Raw genomic sequence first — 27629 nt, 5'->3', positions numbered from 1 at the left:
TTTGGTATGATGCGGCCGGTGATCGAACCCCGGACCTTCCGCTCTCCGGGCGGACGCTCTACCACTGGACCACAGAGGTGGTCAATCAAGTCTGGACCCCAAAATCCAGTGATTGATATGAGCAGCGATCCACTTTGTCAAGTGAGTCTTACACTGAGCAAACAGATCCATTAAGTCACCTCTTTCAACCAGCATAGGTTGCAGGCCGAGTATCCCAAAACTGAACGTGCAAAACAGGTACATTTAAAAAACTAGAACAGCCCGTGAATATCCGGGTAGAAAATAGGTCTTCAGCAACCAATGCATGCCGTAAAAGGTAGCTATGCTTGTCGTAAGGGGTGACTAACAGGATCGGGTGGTCAGGCTCGCTGACTTGGTTGACACATGTCATTGTATTCCAATTGCGTGGATCGATGCTCATGATGTCAATCACTGGATTGTCTGGTCCAGACTCAATTATTTAAAGACCGCCGTCATACAGCAGGAATATTGCTGAGAGTGGCGTTAAACAACAAACAAACAAAGATTTGAACCCGACCCTCTCTGAGTAAACAGGAACTTATGTTCTATATTTGAGGAAACAATGAAAAGTCTCAAATTCTGCAAGAACAGACAACTCCATCAACTGTGAAATACTTCATATCTTTTTATAAGTTCATATCCATTATTTTATAAATTAAATCTGAAACAAAATAAAGCCAGGCCAACTCGTCTCAGACAGTGGGGTATTTTAAACACAAGGAGAGTTAGGTACATAGCTGTTAATTTTTTGTACTTAAGCCACATTGAACTGAAAGTTCAATAGCACTGTTGACAGATATTTCCAACAGAGCAATCCATGGCCCAAGTTGCGACAAGTGTGTGGAAATATGAAAATTGTCCCTGGACAAGTAAACAGCAATAAGTCACTTGTCCAGAGACAACAAGTCTATTAGTCCAGATTATTGACTCATAAGGGTGTTTTTTTATTACAAAATCGGTCTGTCCAAGTTTTTTATCATGACATTGACAAAAGTTCTTCTACAGTTTGAGGTTGTCCAGGGGCAAGTGAAGCTGATTTTTGTACTTGTCCGAATTCTCATGTAACAATTTGGGCAAATCTGATCTTCCACACCCTTGTGACAGCTGATAAATGTATTAACCACAGCCGCCCACAGGGTCACTCCAACAAATACGAGTGAGCTAAGAGGGCGGTGTGTGTTCCCCACTTTCTGAGCATACTTACATATTTCCTGATTTCTCTAACAAGTGTGTAAAATGCGTCATCAACACCCTGCCTTGTCTTGGCTGATGTTTCAACGTAAGGAATCCCATAGCTGTCGGCAACCTGCTTCGCATCTTTTGAATGGACTGTGCGTGTGGGTAGATCTACCTTATTTCCTACCACTGAAACATAAATATTCACGTCACCAGGGTAACAGGCAAGTCAAAGGTGATAGGTCAATGTTGAGGAGCAAGTTCAAATAGAGATATCCTGATGTATATAATGAACTGACATATCTATATATCATCTGTCAGTTATAGTTAACAGATCGACAATCTATAGCCACAAATATTTGAGTATCAGATCAAACATGGCAACGTGTTGTGTTACAGCCTTTCTTTCACAATCATCAGTCAATCTAGAAACAAACTTTAGGTCAAACATGCTAATGGCAAAAATAAGGCACATTTCATCCATGTGAAATGAACTAACTAAATGCTTAGAGTGAGTTAACGCCGCTTTTAACAGTATTCCAGTTATATCGTGTCAGCTTAATGTGGGAGGAAAGCCCGAAGTGATGCAGGTCTCAGACGTTTACCACTTCATGAATGTGTAGAATCAGAATGTACTTACAAACCATGGGCACCTCGTCAGCATCCTTAACTCTCTTAATCTGAAAATATACAGGAGAAATAAATAATACGACTACCATCTTGTATACACTGTGATACACATCCCTGACCCCCATGCAGCTTTATCAATGCATATACCGTATTCGACGTAATAAGCACCCAGGGCGCTCTCAAAATTAGAAATTGGGGGCTCTTATTAGAATATTATTTTGGTGAAAAAAAAGATGGTGAGTTGAAAGATAAATTTCGTGGTTGAAGCTGACAGCCTGAAATGTTTATATACGACCGATGAATTTTTCCAGAATTTAATTGCCCATAATTAAGGGTGCATAAATAAGTCTTGTGTACATTGATCAATTGGAAGGGGTGCTAATTGGGATTGTTCACTAGCCAATATATTAGCAAATATCGCTGTGGGCGCTTATTAGAGCGGGGCTCTTATTACGTTGAATACGGTATCAAATGTGTTATTCAATGTCTGTATCATGGTATGTTGTTTAACACAGCACTCAGCAATATTCCAGGTACATGACGGCAGTCTCTAAAAAATTGAGTCTGGCCCAGACAATCCAGTGATCGATATTGTGAACAACTGTCTACACCATCAGGGTACGATGACATGCTCTCAACCAAGTCACGGAGTCTGACCACCTGATACATTTGGCCGCCAGGTTTCTGGGAATAATCTTCACTGTTGCAGTAACATAGATTCGAAGGTTGTGCACTGATTAGAGACTACCTATTACACTTTGTGCTTACTGGGTTAAGCTACAGATACCTAAACCACAAAACTTTATCTTGATGAAGAATACTTGAAAAATTCAGCATTTAAATCACTCTCTAAACATTGAATGATTATCAAAATTAGTTACAGCGATATCTTCAATCTAACTAACAGTTTGTATACCTGAATGATGAGAAGGCGAATGGAGAAAGGGAAGTAACTCTGACTGACCTGTTCTCTATACTGGTTGATATCTTCGAAAGACTTGGTATTGTTAACTGCAAACACACATAGAAACCCCTCCCCCGTCCGCATGTACTGGTCCCTCATGGCGCTGGAAGAAGAAGGCGACACACAATCAGTCTCTGCTTGAAGGAATGTACTCATTTGTCAAGCTCACCTTTCAGTTTTCCTTGAATTTTTACATATTATTGTTTTGTTTGAGCATGATTTTGTTCTTGTTTTTAATAAAGTTGAACCTTGATTTCATGTTTGATGATCTTTCTGGAGGTTAAACGACTTGAGTACTAAGTGGGTGAGTGAGTATTATTTTACGCCGCTTTTAGCAATATTCAAGCAATATCATCATCATGGCGGGGGATACCAGAAATGGGCTTTACACATTGTACCCATGTGGGGAAACCCGGGTCTTCGATGTGACGAGCGAACGCTTTAACCAATACACTACCCCACTGCCCCACTTGAGTACTGATAACAAATAGATCAACATATTTGTGGGAGGTATTGAGTATTTGAAGCACAGAAATTTCATTTGGATCCAGTAGCATGATGTAAAGGCATTTCTGTGCATCAACTACACAAGAATGATGGTAACATTATAAAATATAGAAGTTATATATAATATGATACAAATGCAGCCATGACACCACTCCAAAATGCTGATATATGATTGATAACATTAGCCTCCACAACAACTGAACACACACCTCGTGAGCAGGATTCACAGAAGAAGAAAAATATCAAAGCTGTTAAAGTTGATAAATCAATCATAATGCAATATGGGGTTTCTATGTAAACCAGTTTGGTGATGCTCTAAGCCTTATTCCAGTAATATCATGGGGGGTGTACCAAAAATGTGCTTCAGGCATTGTACGACTCGAAGCTGGATCTGCTCGATCCACCATGGATACATGACACAGGAAGAGACTTGTAAACCCTTGCTCACAAAAAGGACAAGCTGACGGAGGAGCAACAAGTTTCATTTTGTCACCTGAGTTTTACAAGTCTGATGACCTCGCATCAAGATGGCACACACATATCATGAGGACATAAGGACGAGGGACACATGGACCAGTGCATCGGTCACCTGGTACATTCCCTCCACCACACTCCTTTACCTGTACTCCTCTTGACCTGCTGTGTCGAGAATATCCAGTAAACACGTCTCCCCATCAATCACAACCTGTTTCCGGTAGGAATCCTCTGGAAAACACAACATTACTTACATCAGGGTCCTGATGGGCTATTCTGTTTAGCGTATCAAATATAACACATATCGTAAATATTAGACTAAGATTAACGTAAAACATCCATAAGAAATGCTGAGTAAATTACATGTGTACTGTTTACTTGCCAAAATCTCACAAAGGTTGTACGTAACTAGTCGTAACGACAAGAAAACCAGCCAGTGTTCGGTATTTGCACAATACTAAATGCAGTAATGAGTTGAAAGGAGAACCAGTTGTCCCCATGTTCCCTTACTGACTGACAATTCACATTCACATAGAGATCATTTCACATTTTACATTCAACATTCCGCTATTCAAACGTTTTATTTACTAAGCCGACAAATTAATGACTACTGACTAAAGGCCCCAAATTGTACTGTCTACCTCATTGGCCCCATTTACGTCAACTCTTTCCTGTAACAGCTCTGCCTATTATAACTTTTTAAAAGTCAAATATATTAATTCACATTTTTGTTTCTGTTGGCTTATTGAATAATTTACCTCACTCCTACACCCTTTTTTCAAACTGTAAGTACAGTAAACTACTTTTATAACGAACACACTTGTAGCGAACTGATGGATATAATGAACATATTTTGGGGTCCCAGCCATTTGCTGTATATATGTGGCATATATGCTTATAATTAAAATTAGTAGTCCCTTTGAGTTCAATATAACCATAGTTTACTGCAGTATGTGAATACTATTCACATTTATTATTACTATTTGTCCAGTCAATAACATCACACTTGTTCGCTGGTGATGTCAAGCCATTGTTCTCACTTTACTGTATGGCCATCCTGATCAGCTAAATTAAAAATAAATCCTGTTTGAAGATTCTCAACACAGGTTACCATGGTTACTAGACTAGGTATGAAGCAAGATAAAGAACACACTGTCAATAAAGGGGTTCCCCATCAGCAGACAGCCAGGGAGATCCCCCCCCCCCCCGTGTTCCATCCCTCGCCCATCCGACAGCCACAGTGACTTACCTATAGTGGGATCATACTCTTCTACAAAGCTGTGGAGAGAGAAAATACACACATAAGAGATGGATAAATACATCATTTGACACAGGAAACATTCTCACTGGTAATCCATGGATTTGATATTCTGAAATTTTCCATCAAATTATGTTCAAAACAAGACAGAGTGAGTAGGGCTCACTAATACCCCCTACTTCAACTCAAGTTCAAAATATGAAAAAAAGCAAAATTTTCTCAGAAATCCACTGGTGGAAATCCACCTTTGCACTGCACCACTCCTAGTGGTACAGACACTGTATCCCTGAGTAGAAAAGAATCCATGAACAAGGATTTTTGTCATAGGTGGCACAAATGTTGAAATAAAATAAATATTCAAAGTTCACAATATGAAAAAACATCATATTTTTTTCAGAAATCACACATATCAAACTTTGCAATGCACCTCTTCTATTTGTACGGAAACTGTAGCCTTAATTTGAAAAGAATCAATGCAGTGGTTTTCAAGTTATAGGTCACACAAATGTTTAAGTAAAGAAATTCTAAGTCAAAAATGCAAAAATGCTGTATTTTTTCAGAAAATCCAAATATTGAAATCAATCTTCGCACTGCACCTCTCCTATAGGTATAACAAGTGTTTACCAAGTTTGAAAAGAATCTCTGTAGTAGTTTTCAAGTTATAGGTCACACATAAAAATCTCTCTGGAAGGATGGACGGAAGATGGATGGGCAGAATGCCTTTGTATAACTATATACTCCCACCCTTTTCGGTCGGGGTATAACTAAAAAATTTATGAATCATAAATATGTTAAGGATATAGTGAACAAGTACACAATTTCATAAAGATATACCCCAAAATATTAATGATCCCTAACTTTTTTGTTCAGTATATCATTATCATTTCATGTACACTGAAACCCTGTTAATACAGACGAGAAGAATTGGGAATTTTGACATATCCTACTCAAAAGAAGTTAAAGAACACTGGATTTTGTCCATATGACTAATGTTAATCTCTCATGACATGACAGATCAACAATAATAAACAATGTCAAATTGCCTCCCGAAGGATAAACAAGCATTTTTAGATTTTCAAGGGCACCCAAAAAGCTGAATATGCACGTTTTTTCTGTATGCCAATGATATGTTGGCGATAAATAATGACTGTTTCGTGTATATGTAACCTTTGTATGACTGTAGAATTTGGGTTTCGTTAAGGTAGTGAGTTGTCACTGTGTTCGCATTAAACAGAATAGATGCCGAGTCAATGGCTTGCACAAAATTAACAGACCCCCGAGCAATATGGTAGTTCCTAACTAAAGATGTGGAGGGAAAGCAATACTCACTGGTTCTGTATGAGCTGGATAGTCAAGGCACTCTTACCTACACCTCCAGCTGAAACAAACACAACACACTGTCACCATAGTTCATACAGCCAGACAAATACAAATCAACTTACAATAAAAAATTCCCACTTCTTCCATGACGTGCCAAGAGATTATGCTCATCCACCTAACACCCACATACCCCGGACCAAACTCTGGGCACATCTTGTAACGGACCCCATGACCAGCAGATCCCAACCCATCACTGCACAGTGAACTCATGTGCCCTAAGCAGTTGGTCAACCTGTGCCCCAGTGATAGATAGCTGTAACGTTAAAAAAAATAATTGGCTTGGTTCTCAGGCACTGCCCACATCATCATCAAGTTCATTGCGCATTTCGTTTTGTTTCCATTTTCAATTTTTTTGTGCATTGTGTTTAAGTATTAGGAGTTTTATATTTTTTTTAAAATGGATGAAAAAAAAAAAGGTGTGGCAGACTTTATGATGATGCGGGTGGTGCCTGAGAACCAAGACTATTAATTTTTTAGCCTAAGAGTCGCAAGTGAAACACATGAGCACTTCAGTGATGCTGAGGATTGAATTCATGATCAGGATGAATTCATGATCAGGATGAATTCATGATCAGGATGAACTCATGATCAGGATGAATTCATGATCAGGACGAATTCATGATCAGGACGAATTCATGATCAGGACGAATTCATGATTGGAGACTGAAACTAGGTGTACTTGCTGTTCTTGCAGAGAATTCCCTTCATGAACCATGTTTTCTGCCGCAGTAAGATTTTACAATTCATGTTTGAACCATTATTGCTTGTATCGTTTTGTATCACTACAGGACCTGTCGATACGATATTTGTATCCTGGCACAGAGTATGGGGAATATCTGAAAGTTCGAAGAACTGTTTCACTCTTACTGGGAACCAATTCTTCCTGACCACTGCCACTGTGTCAGAAGGTCAAGGATAGTTTCAGACATGTATCATGTTTCAGCCTCTTCATTCTTTCAATACTGATGCAGTGGTACAAGTGTAAATTCCTTAGCAAGAACTTCCTTGAAAAGGTCCCAGCACCTCGTACAAAACGTTGCATTGATAGGGTTAGAAATTGGCACTAGTCCTATAGTCCTTGCCAAACTGCCCAATGGTAAAGGTATCAAAAGGACTAGTAGAAAGTTGCCATTTTTAAGGGTTTTGATATATGTTATCATTATAAGGACTAGTGGACGAAAACTGTTAGTTTCTAACGCTGATTGAAAGAAAAATGAAGTTAAACTCCATAAGTCAACTGTCTTCATGATACTACAGTTTCTAAACTGCCACTTAAGGGTAATGTATACTACTCCACCTTTGATAGGGATATTTGTATCTTCCCATGATACACAGAACTGATTCTCGTATGTCAAGTAGTAACGAGACGACACACCAAAGAATTGGTTGCTCGCCATGTTTTACTTCTCCATACAAGTATCAATAACAGTCTCACACTAAGTGAAATACTGTATTCGACGTAAAAAGCGCCCCGCTCTAATAAGCGCCCACGGCGATATTTGCTAATATATTGGCAAGTGAACAATCCCAATTAGCACCCCTTCCGATTGATCAATATACACAAGACTTATTTATTCGTGTATAATACGCACTCGTGTGTTATATGCACCCTTAATTATGGGCAATTAAACTCTGGAAAAATATATCTGTCGTATATAAACATTTCAGGCCATCAGCATAAACCACAAAATTTATCTTTCAACTCGTTTTCTTCCACCAAAATAATATTCTAATAAAAGCCCTCTATTTCTAACTTTGAGAGCGCCCTGGGCGCTTATTACGTCGAATACGGTATATCCCTTCTTACCCTAAACGCTCCCTTTAATAGCTGTTAACCTAACACAAATTAGAAGGGAAAAATAGTGGTGAAAATGTAAAGATTTTCATCCATTGCGCAATACTTGACACTGCCGACTGTAAATCATCAGTGTGACAGGTATTTGGCCATCCTGTCTATGAAAAAGATGGCTTACGCACCACAGATATGAGCACATGCAAGTATCATGACACGTATCAGATCTTGGCAGAGTATCGTGATGCTTATTGGGTTGTCCCAGCCCTAATGTCAAGTGCATATTTAAATAGAGTACTGGTTATACAGGCAGCATTCCCCTTGGTTGTTGGCGATCTCTAGCATGTTTTTATATTATACTGTCAAATAACATAGAACTCACTGCATTGTGTTATGGCTATATACTAGTTTTACATAACATCTGTGGACCCACGAAGATCCGGGGTAGAATAGGTCTTCAGCAACCCATGCTAACAGGATCGGGTGGTCAGACTAACTGACTTGGTTGATGCTTGTTATCTTATTCCAATTGCATGATCGATGCTCATGATGTCAATCACTGGATTATGTGGTCCAGACTCGATCATTTACAGACTGTTGTCATAAAGCTGGAATATTGCTGAGTGCGGCGTTAAACAACAAACAAGCAATCAAACTACACTCTGCAAGCAACATTACTTATAAGCTTGACATGTTTTGTTATCTGTGATAAATAACCTAGTTATCATAATGGCCATCCTTGACAGGTTTTTATATATTGTAAGCGGATTACTCAAGCTAGTCACGACATGGCTGAAATACTGCTGACGTGAGTTGATATTTTAACTGACTCATTATACATTGACAGATAAACTACAGTCAAGTCTCGTTAATCCGACACTCGTTAATCCGACACTCGGCTTTATCCGACACAAATGATGGGAACCGATTGATTCAGTGCTATTTAGTCCCGTTAATCCGACATTCTCGCACTCCGACTCCGACACACCTAATTTGCAACGAATTACCGAAATCACTCATTAATCAGTCTTGTTAATCCGACACAGTGGTCAGCGTACTCCGTGGTCATCTGACCGCGAGTACACAACCCCGTGTTTTGACACGCACTGGCTGCAGAGATTAACTTAACTATTAACAGGAAAAGCTATTCAAACCTGTATGTACAAAGCTATACAAATGTAGTTTACAGATTGAAGCCAGATAAATGTGCATGAAGCCAGTTTAAAATACGAACAGGTATATCGTGAAGATGTCCGATTTTCGATCACAAATCACTTAATTTTGTTAATCTGACACACTCTTTAATCCGACACAATCATGTGCAACCAACGATGTCGGATTAACGAGACTTGACTGTATATGGCACATTAGAGATGTCATGATCATGATAATCCCACCATTCTCAGTAGGTCAAGTGTCACCTCAGTAAACAAGGTAGCATACGCTGTTATTTAAACAATATACATGTAAATAAGCAGAATATTGTCGGAAGGAAACATCTGTCCTGTGTCATCCATACCACAGTCACCCACATCAAGTTACAAGTCGACACTGGCTGCAGCATACTAGTCAACATTCACAGCCAGCAGACACACTTGTACTTGGAACAGGTTCAATATCAGCTGTTGTGTTGCAAAAATACTCCCTTCTTCCCGAGGCAAGATAGTTAACTGACTGTAAAAGTCCAGTTTCCGCCATTGCCGAACAAGGCTGCAATAATGGAGTAATAATTTGGCTGGACCAACGAGTCTATGCAGAGTCCAATCAAAATCACGTAACGAAATCGACATCCGGTAGTCAGGATTTGCAAAAGTTGTGTACCATCAACTGGGCACTTCGCGAGGTAAGACCTGTTTTATTACAATATGTATTTGACCATTGATCAGATCAGCGTCGCCATTTTGTTTTCAGCAAATGCAAGTGATATGAGAGGTGGAATCTGATTGGTCAACAGGAGGGACATAAGGGACATGAACTGGTAAGAGCCACTGGTAGCACTACGATCGAGCCCGGAAATTCCAGCCTAGTTCGGCAAGGGTAGAAGCTGGAGTTTTACAGTCAGTTAATTCCCTTGCCTCAGGAAGACATAATACCCCTGAAAAACAACAACACTCAAGACTCACATAGTGAGTGGATGCACAGACATCCTATAGTCAGTGAATGAATAGGCATGTGATCTGTCTGTTGTTGATGATAAATACAGTGTGTTTGTTGTTTAATAATATCCTCAGCAACATTCCAGCTATATGACAGCAGTAAGTAAATAATCGAGTCCGGACCAGACAATCCAGTGGTGGACATCATGAGCATTGACCTAGGCAATAGGGATGCGATGACATACATCAACCAAGTCAGCAAGCCTGACCACCCGATCCCATTAGTTGCCTCTTACGGCAAGCATGTGTTGCTGAAGACAAATTCTAACCCGAACTTCACGAGTCTTGTAGTGAGTGAATACATAGGCACCATGTAGTGAGTGAGTGAGTGAGTGAATGTTGCTTTATGCCACATACAGCAATAATGAACCAATATTTCCCTGCAACCTGTAAATAATGGAGTCTTGGCTGATGGAATGTTGATGGCGTGTGTGAAAAGATTTCCTTGTTCAATCCAGGTTACAATATAACTAACTTAACAACAATCAGTGTGTGTCAATTTCTATTAAAGACAAATTACTTCCATGAAACAGTTGTCTAATCAATTCCCCTTGTCAGTACAGTAGTTAGATGACCATGATGAAGCAAGCCTGACTCCATTGATACCACAGTTCCTCAAATGTCACATAAATGCAAACCATTTTCATTGGCCGTTCTTGCAAAACAGAAACAGAATATATTTTCCTCCTGAAATACAAAAAGGTTCTAATAATCTGTCAATTAATGTTTTTTGTGTACATGTCGTGACTACAGACATGTTAGAGAGCTGTCTGGTGTATTAAGATAGTCAATATGTTTCAGCTAGGTGTAGTGCGCTTGTCATGAGACATAATCAATACTATTTAAATTGGCCATCACGACGCAGTGGCCATACAGTGGCACAGATTGACTTACCCTGTACATATCATTGATTGTATTGCACATGTCGTACTTGAAGGTGAACAGACATCCAAGATATGAGTGTCAATACACGAGTATGACTGTCGGCATGCATGCTCAGAGAGACACTTACAGGATACAAGGAGTGAGTGAGGTTTGTTTTACGCCGTCTTTACATTACATGGGTATGACTGTCAGCATGCATGCTCAGAGAGACACTTACAGGATACAAGGAGTGAGTGAGGTTTGTTTTACGCCGCTTTTAGCATTACACGAGTATGACTGTCGGCATGCATGCTCAGAGAGACACTTACAGGATACAAGGAGTGAGTGAGGTTTGTTTTACGCCGTCTTTACATTACACGGGTATGACTGTCAGCATGCATGCTCAGAGAGACACTTTACAGGATACAAGGAGTGAGTGAGGTTTGTTTTACACCACTTTTAGCATTACACGGGTATGACTGTCGGCATGCATGCTCAGAGAGACACTTACAGGAAACAAGTAGCGAGTGAGGTTTGTTTTACGCCACTTTTAGCATTACACGGGTATGACTGTCAGCATGCATGCTCAGAGAGACACTTACAGGAAACAAGTAGCGAGTGAGGTTTGTTTTACGCCACTTTTAGCATTATTCCAGCAATATCACAGTTTGTGACACCAGACATGGGCTTCACACATTGTACCCATGTGGGGAATCGAACTCAGGTCTTCAGTGTGACGAGCGAACACTTTAACCACTAGGCTACCCCACCACTCCTCAGGAAACAAGGAAGGAGTAACTGGAGGCTTTCTGTCTTGACAATACATGTCTAGGTTACATGTACATGTGAACGAACAGCATTGAAACGCTTATTATGATGTGAACTTTATTATCCTGATGGAGATAGTAGTTAGGACGAACTGGTCAGTAGGTAGTGAAATAGTCTCAAAATACCTGTATTGTGGTGGCCGATGTTACTGTGTGTAGCACACAGGTAACAAAACATGTCAAGCTGAGCAATGTTGCTTGCAGAATGTAGTTTGATTGCTAGTTTGTTGTTTAATGCAGTACTCATCAATATGACTGCAGTCTGTAAATAATAGAGTCTGGACCAGACAATCCAGTGATTAACATCATGAGTATCGGTCGACACATTTGGGATACGGTGACATGCATCAACCAAGTCAGCAAGCCTGTCTACCCGATCCCGTTAGTCGCCAATCAGTCACCTTTTACGGCAAGCATGGGTTGCTGAAAACCTATTCTACCCCGGATCTCCACAGGTAATTGTTTGATGGGCAAAATCATTTGGTGTCTTGGCTCCTGAGAGTTTCCAGGGCTTTGGTCCTGCCCCACACTGAAGCACACGCAGGACACGTGGTGTCACTTTAAGAGTGAGTGAGTGAGTGGGGTTTTACGCTGCTTTTAGCAATATTCCAGCAATATCACGGCGGGGGACATCAGAAATGGGCTTCACACATAGTACCCATGTCTGGAATCGAACCCGGGTCTTCGGCATGACAAGCGAACGCTTTAACCAATAGGCTACCCAACCGCCCTGTCACATTAAAAAATGGACTTTGTTCAAAATGTGCCAGCAGTGAATGGGTACTCGGTAGGATGTGACAGTTCATCTTCCAGCAACTCACGGACAGTTTGTGTTGTACACTCCCCAGGAGTTGAGAATGAAACTCGAGTGCCCACTGATCTACGGACCAGGGTAATGTAGCACTTTGAGCATGTCTTAAAGGCTGGATTTGGCACATGCACATTAATAAAATTATGAGTTCTCTGTTTGCTAAACCAATCATGTCGGTCTCACAGGGCTACTGTCTGGACAGTTCACATAAGTATGCATTCTGTGAAATAAAATATAATAGTGCTTTTCAGTTTTGATTTTTTTGGCTTTTCTGTATTAAAGGTCAGCAGATCCGCAAATGAACATAAAATAACAAAAATCAATCTTCTACAATCCATCTACTTTCCCTGACATTACAAAGTCCGAGTCCGATGACTTCATAACATTTATGTTTTTATGGAAACTTGTGAGTTTCTCCCCTTGGTTGAGACAGACGTCATAACATTTATGTTTTTATGGAAACTTGAGAGTTTCTCCCCTTGGTTGAGACAGACGTCATGACATTTATGTTTTTATGGTAACTTGTGAGTTTCTCCCCTTGGTTGTGACAAACACCCACACAATACAGTGTGGTGTCAATCTGCTAGGGCTGGGACGAGTCCAAATTTACTAACCGGGTACCCACCCCCCTATTACCCAACCCTACCCAGGTATCCACTGTAGGTCTCAGGAGATGTCTCAAAATGTCCAATGGGATCACTTTTAGGATAGACCTGGCAAAACGTATTTAGATACATGTATTAAACAATCTGGTCATTCATACACTGAAGTGGAATTAAATTATATCTTTATTCAACCATATGAAAAATCAGAAGGAATGGGTGCATAGTCAGAAAGAAATGCGAACATTGGTGACTTGTAGTGTAACCATAGAGTTGTAGATAATGCTTGCCATTAAACAAAATATCACATGACTAACCACGGGTCAGGGTAGTCCTGTGGGTACCCGGGTCCTACTCAGTACCCACCTGACCCGGGTACCCGAGTTACCCGTCCCAGCCGTACAATCTGCATTTCCTAACGCGAAACAAAACAGCTGTTGAAGTATTGTCCTTTGTACATTTCCATCATAGTAGCCCCTGGATAAACATTCACACTAGTTTAATAACCCAATACAGTTTGTCTAATATTAATATTGTCTATATATATCTAATTTCTATTCAGGACCGTAATGCAGATGCTGGTCTGCGAGGATAGGAAGGCAGATGCCTCGATGCTAACACAATCGTCAGTCACGACCTTGGGTGGATTAGGTCTCTCTCAGCAGTGGGTGATTTTACATAGCACTTTAATTACTTTTGCAGAGGTCACGGGTGATAGCACAACCACGGTGATTGAATTAATTAGTATCAAGTGTTTCACTGAGTACTACGGACCGTGCCCATCTCGCGTAAAGAGACGACAGAGCTGTCTCACGTACATGTTACGTCTGCAACTTGTGAACAATCACATTGATTTCTGTTTCTATGTACTGTTTGCCAAACAAGCACTCAGCAATATTCCAGCTATATGACAGCGGTCTGTAAATAATCGAGTCTGGGCCAGACAATCCAGTGATTAATATCATGAGCATCGATCCGCGCAATAGGGATCAATGACATACGTCGACCAAGTCAGCGAGTCTGACCACCCGATCCCGTTATTCCCCTTTTACGACTAGCATAGTCGCCTTTTAGGGCAGGCATGGGTTGCTGAAGACCATTCTACCCCGGAATCTTCACGGGTTGCATAGGTTGGGGACTGTCCTAACCCGGAATCTACAGAGGGTGGTTGATATCTACCACAGCTGGCTAGTCATAATCTCTACAGCTGACTGCACTGTTACAAAGCATACATGGTTCTATCAATTTGCTATCCACCACACTGGCAAACCTGCATTAGGCTTGCATGACAATCAGTGCAAGTGTTACACACGCACATAGGTATAATCCTGGATGTGATCCGGATGTCATCCCGATGCCCCATCTCTGACGAAGGGATCACGCTATCCAGCCACATACCTCTCCTACAGGATGTATCTAATAAACCACACATCCCCCGGCATTATCACTACCTAGATGAGTGCAAACACCCACCAACAAAGGGCTAACATTCTGTAGATACTTGATACCAGTAAGCATGGTGGGTGTAGTGATAGCCAGTATCATCAAATATGATAATTACTTATTTCCCCCAATAACGACTGTCTTAACTGCCAATTGGTTACAAAATGGTTGCATTTGTACCTTGATTGTTGATTACAACATTTTTTTCTTGTTTTACAAAAGCTTCTGCCTTAATTTTTGCAACAGTTAAAAAAGAATGACAAATGCTGTGTTGGATTAATTTACATTTTGTTTGTTTGCTTGTTTGTTTGTTGTTTAATGCTGTCACAGACAATCCAGTGAAAGTTCTTGCCTTTTGTTTCTCGATATTTAATTTTTCTTAAACCTCTAAGACAAGGGCTTCAATTTGTCAGTCTCCATATACTCAACAAAAAAAGTTAGAGATCATGAATATGTTTGGGGATATTTTTATATTTTTGTTTATAAAGCCATAAGATTAGATGAAGCTATATCAATATGAACTGGGAAAATATGAATCATGTTAATTTCATGTGAATTGCTACTGACATTTGCTTCAGCTACATAATTGGCCAAGATAAACACTGGAACTCATATTTCTTAATATGTGGTAGATATGATATATGTATATTGAGGTCAACAAGACCTCAGATATATTTCTGACCCTGGTGAATAGATGCTAATGCAGGAGTGAGTGAGTGAGTGAGTGAGTGAGTGTTGTTTAACGCCGTACTCCGATTACATGCATCAACCAAGTCAGCAAGCCTGACCACCCGATCCCGTTAGTCACCTTTTACGACAAGCATAGTCGCCTTTTACGGCAAGCATGGGTTCCTGAAGTGAGTGAGTGAGTGAGTGAGTGAGTGAGTGAGTGAGTGAGTGGCTATGGGCAGATACAGACCCATACAACCACAGGTCTCCACAGGGTAACAACATTGATGTTGTAAATGTAATACCCTTGATTCCTCCCTTCTTCATTTCCTTTCAGTCCACTGTACATTGTTTGGGAGAGTGAGTGAGGTTTTACGCCGCTTTTAGCAATATTCCAGCAATATCATGACAGGGGACACCAGAAATGGGCTTCACACATTGTATCCATGTCGGGAATCGAACCCGGGTCTTCGGCGTGACGAGCTAATGCTTTAACCACGAGGCTACCTGACCGCCCATGTACATTGTTTGGAAGTTGCAATCCACTATAGATTTAGCAATTATCAGTTTGGACAGCTGAGAATATTGTATCAAGGGGCAAGTCATTGGTCAGTTGTTTCCCCAGGGTCAGGACAGAAGGTTAATGGACGCATTAGCAGGTACTGTGTATCTAAACAGCTAATAACTCTGCCAGCTGATAGAAAGTCAGGGGATATGGGAATAACTTCTGGAAGAAACACGCACGGCATAACCTACTGACCTTCAAAGAGAAATCCTAACTTGATTACTTTCATTTGTTGATCTTATTACAGAAAACAATTGAACATGGTCTTAATTGAAAATAATACTTTATAGATACATTGCAAGTGACTCCAATGCATTTGATGGCTAGCCAAGTAATTATATTTTTTATATTTTTTGTATTTATCCCCCTCCCCCCTCCCGCGCCCCAACAATTAAGTCACACCCACTAACAGACTACTGTCTACTTACTTAAAAGGAATTGACTTCAAAATGATTTTGCTTTTACGGAGTTATGCATGGAAAAACTGTGGAAGTTCCTTCATTACTGATATAATCAGGAATATATCTTTTTTTTATTATTTGACATTTATGAAAGTTTTAGTTGACAAATCTGTAAACCAGGTCATAAACATGTAAAAAAACACCTTACAAAAAATCTAGATCAAAGAGAACTTTCTCAAATTGATATTTCCGATGTTTCTTAAAAGGTTACTGCAAATGTGACAATTCTATTTTTACAAGCCTGTCCAAACCAAAAAATACCTGTGGAGAATCCAGGTTAATTTGAACCACTAGAAACATGCCTATATTCCTTGATACTTCACACACCTCATAAGCCCATAGATACTTCACCTATAAAACATACATCCACAATCATTGACATGATTGAGTGGGCTCTATATCGGATATTGAGAAATTCACTTACACAGTTCTTTATCCCTGTGTAGCAGTGGAGGGATCATGGCCTTACAGGGCCAGACATTCTAGGTAAGGTTCAAAATGTTTGACCTGTATATTACTGCAGCTCTTTGACAAGCAACTTCCTGGCCTTCTTCTCTACCCATCACTAAGTGCTTACAGAGTAGAAGCAGAGCAAGCACAAGCCTGGGTGCTTTACCCTCGGCCACCAATGGGATGAGCACACAAACTAATCAAGCCAGGAATATGACCATGTATGGAACAGTTTCATAGCTGATCAAGTAAGGATAGTGGTAAGACAACTGGCCCTCTTGGCCTGTCTGCAGTCTGATGTAGATATTCTGAAGAAGAATTTGGAACGGTGTCATCTTGATAGGAGGGGGAATAAAGCATGTGAGCCTTGTAAAATTCTCATACAAACTTTTCACTGCATTTATAGCTTAACAGTTTATAGAGCCATTGTAATGGTCTATGTGAGTGAGTGAGTGAGTGAGTGAGTGAGTGAGTGAGTGAGTGAGTGAGTGAGAGTGAGTGAGTGAGTAGTGGAGCAGAGCAGAGTTAGCACAGGGGAGAGGAGTCAGTGAGCATATTGAGTGAGTGAGTGAGTGAGCATATTGAGTGAGTGAGTGAGCATATTGAGTGAGTGAGGAGTGGAGCAGAGTACCGTATATGACCGCGTATAAGCCGAATTTTGAGGACCAGAAAAAACATTCTGTAGAAAGGGGTCGGCTACACTTTCATGATCGTGATCCGTCAGAAACATTGCCTGAATGACAGTCGGATAGAATACAACTTCCCGAAAGTTTGGAAGTTGCCACGACCAGAGCCATTATTGTTATAAATTATCAATAAAGTTATTATTATACACCAATGTTGTCATTATTAAAAAAATGTTATGCATGTTACTACTTCTGATGATAAGTTTTCAATTGAATGTTCAAAGTTTATCGTTCTTCATAAACTCCACAATCTTTACATGTAACAATATATGTAATTCACAGCTATAATATTTAATCCCCAGATGAAATCGCCAATAGCTATTCATATAGTGAGTGAGTAAGTGAGTGAGCATAGTGAGTGAGTGAGTGAGTGAACATAGTAAGTGAGTGAGCATATTGAGTGAATGAGTAAGTGAGCATATTGAGTGAGGAGTGGAGCAGAGTAGTGTTAGCACAGGGGAGAGAGTCAGTGAGCATAGTGAGTGAACATAGTGAGTGAGTAAGTGAGTGAGCATATTGAGTGAGTGAGTGAGTGAACATAGTGAGAGAGCATATTGAGTGAGTGAGCATATTGAGTGAGTGAGTGAGTGAGTGAGTGAGTGAGTGAGTGAGTGAGTGAGTGAGTGAGTGAGTGAGTGGCGTGGAGTGGCGTGGAGTGGAGTGGAGTGGAGTGGAGCGGAGTGGCGTGGGGTGGACCAGAGTTAGCAAAGGGGAGAGGAGTCCAGAAATGGGCTTCACAAATTGTACCCATGTTGGGAACCGAACCCGGGTCTCCAGCTTGACGAGCGAATCCTTTAACCACTAGGCTCCCCGACTGCCCCAAGCATCTTACAGAAGACATATTGACTCTTATCAGCTAAATTTGGATAAAAAGTAAATCATAAGAGACTTAATTATCAGACTTATGGCTAAACTTGCCTATTGTAAATATGATCATGATGATGTTTTACACATAGCTACCCTATTTCCACAGTCAGTCATTATCATCAACATTGCCACCATCATCAAACTGACGTCCCCACAATCCCTGACATTAAATGAATCATTATTATCATCACGTTCACCCCAGCATCACCACCAGCATCATAATGTGTATGTCACAGTCCCATTCAGCTGGTCAACACCATTCCGATCTAGTGCATTACAGATGAAGTATGTCTTTGCAGAAAAAACACCATAGAAACATACAGAGAAGTATGTACGTTAAGAAGTGATTTCCAAATGTTACATGCTAATATCCTGAACGAGTCAAATGGTGCATCTTGTGCCATGGATCTATGACGTCACATGAGATGCGTTCATGAGCGTCGGTTCACACAACTTAACGATATGTTCGTTTGTGCATTGAACCAATCTATATCTCTTGAATATTAGTAATTCTTCATTTATTAACCAACATTAAACCATGGCTCCTTTGTCCTTGACCGTGGTCTAACTAACTGAATTATTAGTTAAACACCACTTGGCAATGACGGAACTTCCTTTTTTCCCTATAATTTATCTTGATAGAACAGATTTTTTAATGAAAATAGTTTGTTGCCAGCGGGATTCAAACCTGTAGTCTGCATGGAAAGGTTAACGAATGTAGTCTTCTACCACGGCAACATGGGAACAATTGTGTGAAATTAACAACTAAATACTTAGATACATCAGGACTAAATGCTCATCTCGTGGTTTAATTAACCATTTCAAGGATTAGACACTGGGTCCTCGTGGTCTAACCTATACTGAATGTCATTCACGTTTCTTTTGGCGGTAAGTATAGATGCTGTAACACATTAAAAAATATGTGATCACTCCTCATAATGTTTATATTGGATTGGTAGTTCTATTAACAGATTTTACTGAAAGTGTAAATCCTTTATGCTGACAAAACGACAGAGTCATCCTGACCTATGTGCTGCAAGATTATGCAAGGTTTTACTGGACAAAAAACATCTTGTCCAATAAGAATACAAATTAAGAGCTGATGCAAATAAATTTGCACTGCAGGTCCCATGGAATACAGCACTATCATTAAAGCCAATTTAATTACAGCATGCAGAGTAGCATGCATGTTACAGTTTCTGTCTATCATGGTCTATGTAAGACATACATTACTGTCGATACGCATAATTTCAGACAAGGATTAGAATCGATAATTTTCACAAGGCTTGCCAAATACTCCTATTTCATTTGTCGTCAGAACAGTGGTTACAATGGGACCCTAGTATCATGTGTGAGCCCCCAAAGTCATCCTGGGGTCCCCAGGATTATAAATAGAAAAGGCCAGGTATGTCCGTGATCATGTAGGTCTTGACCCACACCTGGACACAGAAGTCCGTCCCTTCATCACCTGCGTGCTGTGCCCCCCATGAGCTGAGGCAGAGACACAGCAGAGGCTGGCTAGCAGTGGCTTCCTCCTGAGTCCAGGACTTCCTACACGTGCTGTGCTGTACTGTTGTAGTGGACTGTTGTAGTGGACTGTTGTAGTGGACTGTTGTACTGGACTGTTGTACTGTACTGTTGTAGTGGACTGTTGTAGTGGACTGTTGTACTGTACTGTTGTACTGTACTATTGTAGTGTACTGTTGTAGTGGACTGTTGTAGTGGACTGTTGTACTGTACTGTTGTACTGTACTGTTGTACTGGACTGTTGTACTGTCCTGTAGTACTGTACTGTTGTACTGGACTGTTGTAGTGGACTGTTGTACTGTACTGTTGTACTGTACTGTTGTACTGTACTGCAGATCTTTCAACTCTGTTTTTTTCACCAAAATAATATTCTAATAAGAGCCCCCTATTTCTAATTTTGAGTGCGCCCTGGGCGCTTGTTATGTCGAATATGGTATGTGTGTTGCCTTAAGTGTGTTGTTAAAATACCTTAATAAAAACATAATATAAAGGAGCCCAGAGACTCTCTAAATTGTTACTGCAGTAATCTAGACTTGCCAAACACTATAGTCTTGCATGGGCTGTATTGGATATATTTGTATCAGGGTCTGTAAGACAGGCTGTGATTTAGATGTAGTACATATATGCATACCAGAGATGTTCTACTTAACAGGTCTAAATATAGACTTGAGTCAGCACCAGGAACACTGACAGCCTAGGAATCGGTACACATCTCATTCTTGTCTTGTTCCTATCAGGCAGAAATTGGCAGCTTATCATGCTTATTGCTCCTTCTTAATATTATTCCAATCCAGTTCTGGGGAGTGTATCTCCAGTTAGTCCATGGTATTGATTTTACTTCTGTTCATCAAAAGAAGTATGGGAAACATGTAAGAAAAACAACCACATTCCTTGTGATGTGAGTGTGTGGTTGGTGGAGTGAGTGGATGGGAAACATGTAAGAAAAACAACCACATTCCTTGTGATGTGAGTGTGTGGTTGGTGGAGTGAGTGGATGGGAAACATGTTAGAAAAACAACCACATTCCTTGTGATGTGAGTGTGTGGTTGGTGGAGTGAGTGGATGGGAACCATGTTAGAAAAACAACCACATTCCTTGTGATGTGAGTGTGTGGTTGGTGGAGTGAGTGGATGGGAACCATGTTAGAAAAACAACCACATTCCTTGTGATGTGAGTGTGTGGTTGGTGGAGTGAGTGGATGGGAACCATGTTAGAAAAACAACCACATTCCTTGTGATGTGAGTGAGTGGTTTAGTGAGTGAGTGAGTGAGTGAGTGAGTGAGTGGTTGAGGTGAGGTGAAATTTGGTTTAACGTTGCGTCCAAGATTATTGCACTTATATAGCGACGTGCATGCACGTGTGTGTCTGTGGCTGCTTGTACTAGTCTGGACTGATGCCGATTTATAGTGCTAGCTCACTGAGATACCATGCCGCAGTTTAACATGAATACCCCACTCAGACACAGTATACTGACTCCGAGCCGACCAGTCCTTGTTTTAGCCCCTTAATGTCGAGCGCCAGACACGGTAACAACAAGTACCATCTTTTAACGTCTTTTGGTATGACGTGGACGGGGATCAAACCCCGGACCTTCCGCTCTCCGGGCGGACGCTCTACCACAAGACCACGGAGGCAGCGAGTGGTTGAGTGAGTGGTTGAGTGAGTGGTTGAGTGAGTGGTTGAGTGAGTGAGTGAGTGGTTGAGTGAGTGAGTGAGTGAGTGAGTGAGTGAGTGAGTGGTTGAGTGAGTGAGTGAGTGAGTGAGTGAGTGAGTGAGTGAGTGAGTGAGTGATGTATTTGTGAATGGTAACCATAATGTGTGACGGATTGCTGGGATGTGAGAGTGAGTAGGGAGTACAGCATCAGAACCATCACATCAGATTCACAAATTGTACCCCTATCGGGAAACATCTGCTTGACAAGCTCACACACTAAGCACGACCCACCCCCCCCCCCCCCCCCCCCCCCCCCCCCCCCCCCGACCTATAAAGATGAAAACATCCACACTGAATACATCCCAATATAAAAGCCCTGGTATCATTTTCCATGTAAATGTAGTGCTGCAACTAACCACCTTGTGGCAATGGCAAGTGACCATTGCTTCAAGGTGGACTACGCTGGCCACACTGACAGTACCAGCCAATTTGAATCAAGCCAAATAGAAATTTCTTTGCCTGGTAACTGAGATTGTACAATGTTTACGACCCTAAGTCAACATGGTCAAGAGACAATCTTTCAATTTCACAAACATACAAGAATCAAGACTGAAACTGTGAATAGATATTAAAGCTTCATCAGCAATTTGAAGCTATTTGTGCCACTGACGTATGTATCTGTTGAAAGCAGGTCATGAACACGAAACACAATACGACACATGCACACTCAATACTTGTGGTATAGAGGAATCCAATACCACCATCAGTGAAATAGATCAGTGACCTAGAACATGCTTGGTCAAAACGAGTCAATAAGGGTCACAATGGCTTGGGAACTCTTGCAATATAATATAATATTCAACGTTGCATCAGCAATAAAAATAGTAATTAACCATGTTAACAATTCACTTTCATACTAATCATGTTTGTTTGTTGTTTAATGATGCACTCAGCAATATTCCAGCTATGTGACGACAGTCACCAATATCATGTGCTTCTTATTATAAGGGTAACGTTATTTTTCAGGGCATTATCATTTGCAGATCGAGGTCTTCCATTAACTGCCCGACGAAGGAGAGCAGTTGAAAAGACCGAGGGCTTCTGCAAATGATAATGCCCTGAAAAATAGCGTTACCCTTATATTATAGTTAAAATGGATGGAATTTTTTATCAAATAAAATGAAACAACAATAACGGGTTTGAAACATTTACTGCAATCAACACAAATATCACTGACCACCTTTTACAAATATGGAAAAGTCATAGAACAAACCAGATGACGTCAGTATTGAATGTGACATCACCTATCCTATCCTATGACATCACCTAACAACGGGAGTGATAATGGCCCGTCGGCAAGCAATATGAGGGCATTATCAAGTTACAGTGGCCCACTCATTTCTGATAACATGCGGGCAGTTTAAAGGGGAAGTGTACACGCAAAAATCACTTTCTTTCTTTTTCTAAACAAAACGCAATTTTAGAATTAGTTAAAATCTGTGTTTGAAAATATAAACTCATTTTTTTTCACAGTGAAAGTAGGAAGCTCACAATAGTGTGAAAATGATATGCCGTTATGAGGCCTTCGTTTTTCGAGCTAAACAGGCCTGAGTTATCCCCCTTAGATTATGACGTAATTGGTGCCAATTCAACTGGATCCCTGTCTATTCTCAACGCAAAAGATATCAAGTACCAGTTTGTGGTAAAACAACATGGCCTACGACACACTCCGGCGCAGTGGTGACTCAGCATAACACTATGCTGGCTGGCATCTGAGACGCTAGAATCACACACCTGTACCTACACCACGTGAAGCGGCTCTAACATAGCATGATGATGTCATAATGTTTATCAATTGGCACCAATGACGTCATATTGCAAGGGGCATAAGCAATGGTGTTTTTGTTATGAAAATAGAACACTTGGTAAATGTGAAAAATATAAATCGTTTTAATGCAAAAAATATGTTAATTAATTGTGATATTTTTATATTTTTGTCTATGACACTACTAGGTTAATACTTTTAATGTGGAAAAAGTACAAGAAAAATAGGTTCATTTCCGTGTGAACTTGCCCTTTAATGATAATTCTATCCATTTTAGCTATAAAATAGAGTAATTCATGTCTGTGCCCAAGACGTTCCCATTTACACAAATAATAAACATGAGTTTGGTGCTATTACGTTATATGGATTATTAGCTAAGTTTATAAAGCCAAACAGAATCTTACTGGACTCAGACTCGGACTGGTGGCTAATGTGGCCTACTACATCATCTACATGTATCATTTTGAACTGACACAATCAGGATATAATACAGGATATAGGATAGAAGCACACCACATCAGCATAGCCCTAGCCTTTGTGATAAGATCAAGAGATTTATCTCCACCTGCTCAGAGGCCAATATTAGATCCCAAGTCTGCAGTAAATGACAGCAAAAACTCCCAATTGAATTTAAAATTTCCCAATCCAGAATATTGAAATTACCCAAGTTTAAAAATATCACAATATTTTCTAAATTTGCCTGCCCTGGGGACTTAGTTTGGAATCCTTAAAAATCTATTTAAGATGTGATAAAACTTTATTTTCCTAAAGGGAATTTGTTTCACATCATTACAACCTACATCTCATCATCAGCAATTTGGATAAAGGAAAATAGAAGATTAATAACAAATGAATGAATTATTTAAGAATAAGCACCAAAATTGATTAAACTATAACCTTAGCATATAGTGAGTGAGTGGGTATGGTTTTACGCCGTTTTACGCCGCTTTTAGCAATATTCCAGCAATATCACGGCGGGGAACAGCAGGAATGGGCTTCACACATTGTACCCATGTCGGGAATCGAACCCGGGTCTTTAGCGTGACGAGTGATCGCTTTAACCACTAGGCTACCCGACCGCCCCCTTTATCATATAGTAGGAAATTTAAACAAATGACGGTTCAACACACATAAAGGATGTGGGATCATAAAAAAAATGGCAAGACAGCTATAGTGATGTGTGGCGCTACATAGCAGCGCCACATAGTTCTAACTTCTAAAACACATTAAGTTCAAGTCATCTTTCAAATAACATTGGTTTGCCCACTCCCTATCTGGCTATTAGGTGAGATAAACTCGTGAAGATCTGGGGTAGAATAGGTCTTCAGCAACACATGCTTGCAGTAAATGGCGACTATGCTTGTTGTAAGAGGCAACTAAGGTGGTCAGGCTCACTGACTTAGTTGATGCATGTCATCGATCCCAATTGCGTGGATCGATGCTCATGATATTAATCACTGGATTGTCTGGTCCAGACTCGATTATTTACAGACCGCTGTCATATAGCTGGAATATTGCTGAGTGCGGCTTTAAACAACAAACAAACAAACAAACAAACAAGAGATGAGATAAGGTGAAATGTGGTTTAACATTTCATTCAAGACTATTTCACGTATACAGATACCTGTGAAGATCTGGGTTAGAATAGACTTCAGCAACCAATGCGTGACTGGGAGGTGACTATGCTTGTCGTAAGAGGTGACTAACGGGACTTGGTTGATGCATCAATTTGTGTAGATCGATGCTCATGATGTCAATCACTGGATTGTCTGGTCCAGACTCGGTCATTAACAGACCGCTGTCATATAGCTGGAATATTGCTCAGTAGGGGTTTAAACAACAAACAACAAACAAAAAAAAACAAAAAAAACAACAACAACAAAAAGTGTGTATGTACAAGAGGGAGTGAGGCTGCATGTATTAGTCAGGATGTATGACCGTTTTTATAGTGCTAGCTTGAGATACCCTGCCACAGTTGAACATGGACCCCCACTCAGACAAAGTACCAAGACTCCGAGCCAACCAGTCATTGTTTTAGCCCCTTAATGCTGGGCACCGGTAGCGTAACAACAAGTACCAGTATGACATGGCGGGGGATCGAACCCCCGACCTTCCACTCTCCAGGCAGATGCTCTATCCACTAGACCACAGAGCTGGTCAAGAACCAGGAAGTGATGTGAATGAACCCTCAGAAAGGACACTGTAGGGAAGCCTGCAGCAGCCATCATCCAACCACTACTCTCTAGAGACTGGCAGCACTCAGTATCATCAATCATTCCAAATTCCAGATGGCTTGTCATTTAAAACATGACATTATCACAGTGCTATCACATAGCAATCAAAAGAAAACCCATCATATCCTGCAGCTATGTGGTTTTAGTTCTTAAGAATTATAACATACCAAAGGTCAAACTAAAATTATTGTCAACTGGACATCTATGTTCACCCGCGACAACAGTCAAATTACTTATTTGTTAAGTCACAAGGGATCGTGAAGCTGATCTAAGGCTGCCAATATACTATTCAAACTTTGATAGGGTTTGGGAATTATCATGCGGTGTCTGAATATGACTGATTGCTTGGATATGTTGTCATGTAAATAGTTTTTGATATTGCCATGTGCAGCTTCATTTAAAGTTGATATAAACATAAATACACAGTTCAATCAGTTGTCATGTTACGTCACAGTTTGAAAAATCTCAGTATCCCTTTAAGATATTGAGTAGCATATCTATCAAAATTGACACAAACGTTACACTGGATTCCATAGCAAATAAAATCAAACTGTACCTTATCCAAGCCCACGAAACAGACTGCCTGCAAATGTCAATTTTATTAACCCCGAGAGTCCCAGCCAGCACCAAAGGTCATTCTAACAAACAGTGCAAGCATGGAATAGTCAAAGTAGCCATTAATGTCAGTGGCCTGGTGTCCCTGCAAGCAAAGCAAGAGATATTTCAGACTCCCCCTTGGCCATTACTGCCACTGACTTTCAATACAAACATCGACCCCCTGCAGGTAGACACGAAAAAACATACTACTTTCAAGAAAACTTCCATTGTTACAACTTTTCAAATTAGATAATGTTGCTGAAGTTATGGTTTGAGAAAAGTGGCTTGACTTATAAAAACAGTTCTCTGTGCTACAAATGACGCCAACCTGCCAAACATTATCTGACTAGATTGTCAACAAGGTCGGCTACCTGCCTGGTAGCCAGAGGTACAAAACACTAACCCACATATGATTCATAACATGGACAGTTTCAGGACATTACCGTCTTAGAGAGGCACTCCTTTTCCGATATTAATGCCACAAATACCATTGCTCTTATGTTGAACCAAAATAACCAAAGTATTGAGACGAGTGACGTACAAATAGCAGCAGTAATACTATCATTAAAACTACTTTTGGTCATTTGCACTATAGCTGTTACTATAAACATTAGAAAACATGTCTGGCTAAGGTTACCTGTTATAGAAATAATCTAATACCCGACAGCATAAACATGATAAATACCAGACAAGGAGTCCAAACAAGCACCAGTTCACATCACACAGTTTCTCCATGGCCAAGATCAAGTATCAGTTCTGTTTATCATGTTTATCAGGGTTAGAAATTAATATCTATTTTTAAATGATATGCTGCAGAGTTGCCATCTACCTCATGATAATAGTGGTAGTCCACACGGAAATGTTACAAGTCCTTCCTGATTTTTACTCGTCTCAGACTAAATGATTTTATATTATATTAATTTTGAACACTGTTATTTCTGTATGAAGTTCAGGTTCACTATGATCATCATGTTATTTTTATTTAACATGTAAAATATACATAAAATAACTCAGTCACTGCCAATAGTAATATAAATAAATAATCATGATAATAGTCTATTTAAATCTGTGGAAAATGCATCTTTAACTTTAACACGACAAATTACGACAATCCCTATTCCTCCCATTCCTACCAAATAAAAAAGTATTTTGAAATTGGATTTTTAAAATATTCTTTTTCCACCTACCA

At 40.2% G+C, this 27629-nt stretch overlaps 1 protein-coding gene across 1 annotated transcript in view; it reads right to left on the bottom strand.

The window, feature by feature from the left end:
- Nucleotides 1-27629, bottom strand: part of LOC124111437 (GTPase HRas) — a 44397-nt gene that overhangs the window by 3910 nt on the left and 12858 nt on the right. The window contains exons 2-7 of the mRNA XM_046471141.2: nt 6360-6408; nt 5022-5050; nt 3919-4003; nt 2792-2894; nt 1838-1877; nt 1226-1386 (exon numbers count right to left, since the gene is read on the bottom strand). Coding sequence (XP_046327097.1) covers nt 1226-1386; nt 1838-1877; nt 2792-2894; nt 3919-4003; nt 5022-5050; nt 6360-6408 — 467 coding nt within the window. The remainder of the gene's footprint in view (nt 1-1225; nt 1387-1837; nt 1878-2791; nt 2895-3918; nt 4004-5021; nt 5051-6359; nt 6409-27629) is intronic.

This window comes from Haliotis rufescens, unplaced genomic scaffold (genome assembly GCF_023055435.1).
Source record: "Haliotis rufescens isolate VD_foot unplaced genomic scaffold, xgHalRufe1.0.p SCAF_6, whole genome shotgun sequence".
Lineage (NCBI taxonomy): Eukaryota > Metazoa > Mollusca > Gastropoda > Lepetellida > Haliotidae > Haliotis > Haliotis rufescens.
Note: the sequence above shows the minus strand (reverse complement) of the source record. Positions and strands in the feature narration are given on the sequence as shown.